At 55.6% G+C, this 762-nt stretch overlaps 1 protein-coding gene across 1 annotated transcript in view; it reads left to right on the forward strand.

Annotated features, from left to right (window-relative positions):
• EMH_0059160 (uncharacterized protein) overlaps positions 1–762 on the forward strand; it is a gene marked incomplete at both ends in the record, with an annotated part of 5,070 nt that overhangs the window by 1,565 nt on the left and 2,743 nt on the right. The window contains one exon of the mRNA XM_013497651.1: positions 1–760. Coding sequence (XP_013353105.1) covers positions 1–760 — 760 coding nt within the window. The remainder of the gene's footprint in view (positions 761–762) is intronic.

Here is a 762-nt window from a genome sequence, read left to right on the forward strand (position 1 = left end):
CTCCTCCTCCTCCTCAGCAGCACCACCACCAACAACAACATCAGCAGCAGCAGCAGCAGCAGCAGCAGCAGCAGCAGGAGGAGGAAGCGGCGGCTACCAGCGTATACTATGGGCGGATGAGGTGATAGATGCCTCATACAGACGCAAGGTATGGTACCGTACAGACCTGCATACTTTTTTCTCGTGGCTGCGGAGCCCGAGCCGCCACAGGCCGGTGAAGCAGAGAACATACAACGCCAGGGTGTTGGGGTATAGCGAGGCCAAGCGTTTGGCTTTTCTCTTTCATCCGGAGGAATGTGGCGATGCAGATTTTAAAAAAGTTTATTATCTATGGAAACTTAAAATGAAAGGAAAAAAAAAAGAAGAAGAAGCTGCTGCTGCTGCTGCTGCAGCTGCTGCTGCTGCTGCTGCTGCTGCGGCGGCGGCGGGGGGGAATAACAATATGGTCACAGATGATGATGCAGCTGCAGGAGATGCTAGTCAAACAACTGGCAGAGAACAATCTGCTGCTTCTGCTGCTGCTGCTGCTGCTGCTGCTGCTGCAGGGACTGCAGCAACAAATCAATCCTCCGATACAGCAGATGCAGGAGATGCAGCAGCAGGAGCAGCAACAGCAGCAGCACCGCTGCAGCAGCAATCGAGTGGCCGAAGAGGTTGGCCACTGAAGCGGAGGGCGACGAGGCAGCGTGACGCAGCTGCCGCTGCAGCAGCAGCAGATCAGCAGCAGCAGCAGCAGCAGCAACCACCGCCTGTATCTGCTAT

The sequence above is a fragment of the Eimeria mitis genome, genomic scaffold (assembly GCF_000499745.2).
Source record: "Eimeria mitis Houghton genomic scaffold, Emh_scaff2825, whole genome shotgun sequence".
NCBI lineage: Eukaryota > Apicomplexa > Conoidasida > Eucoccidiorida > Eimeriidae > Eimeria > Eimeria mitis.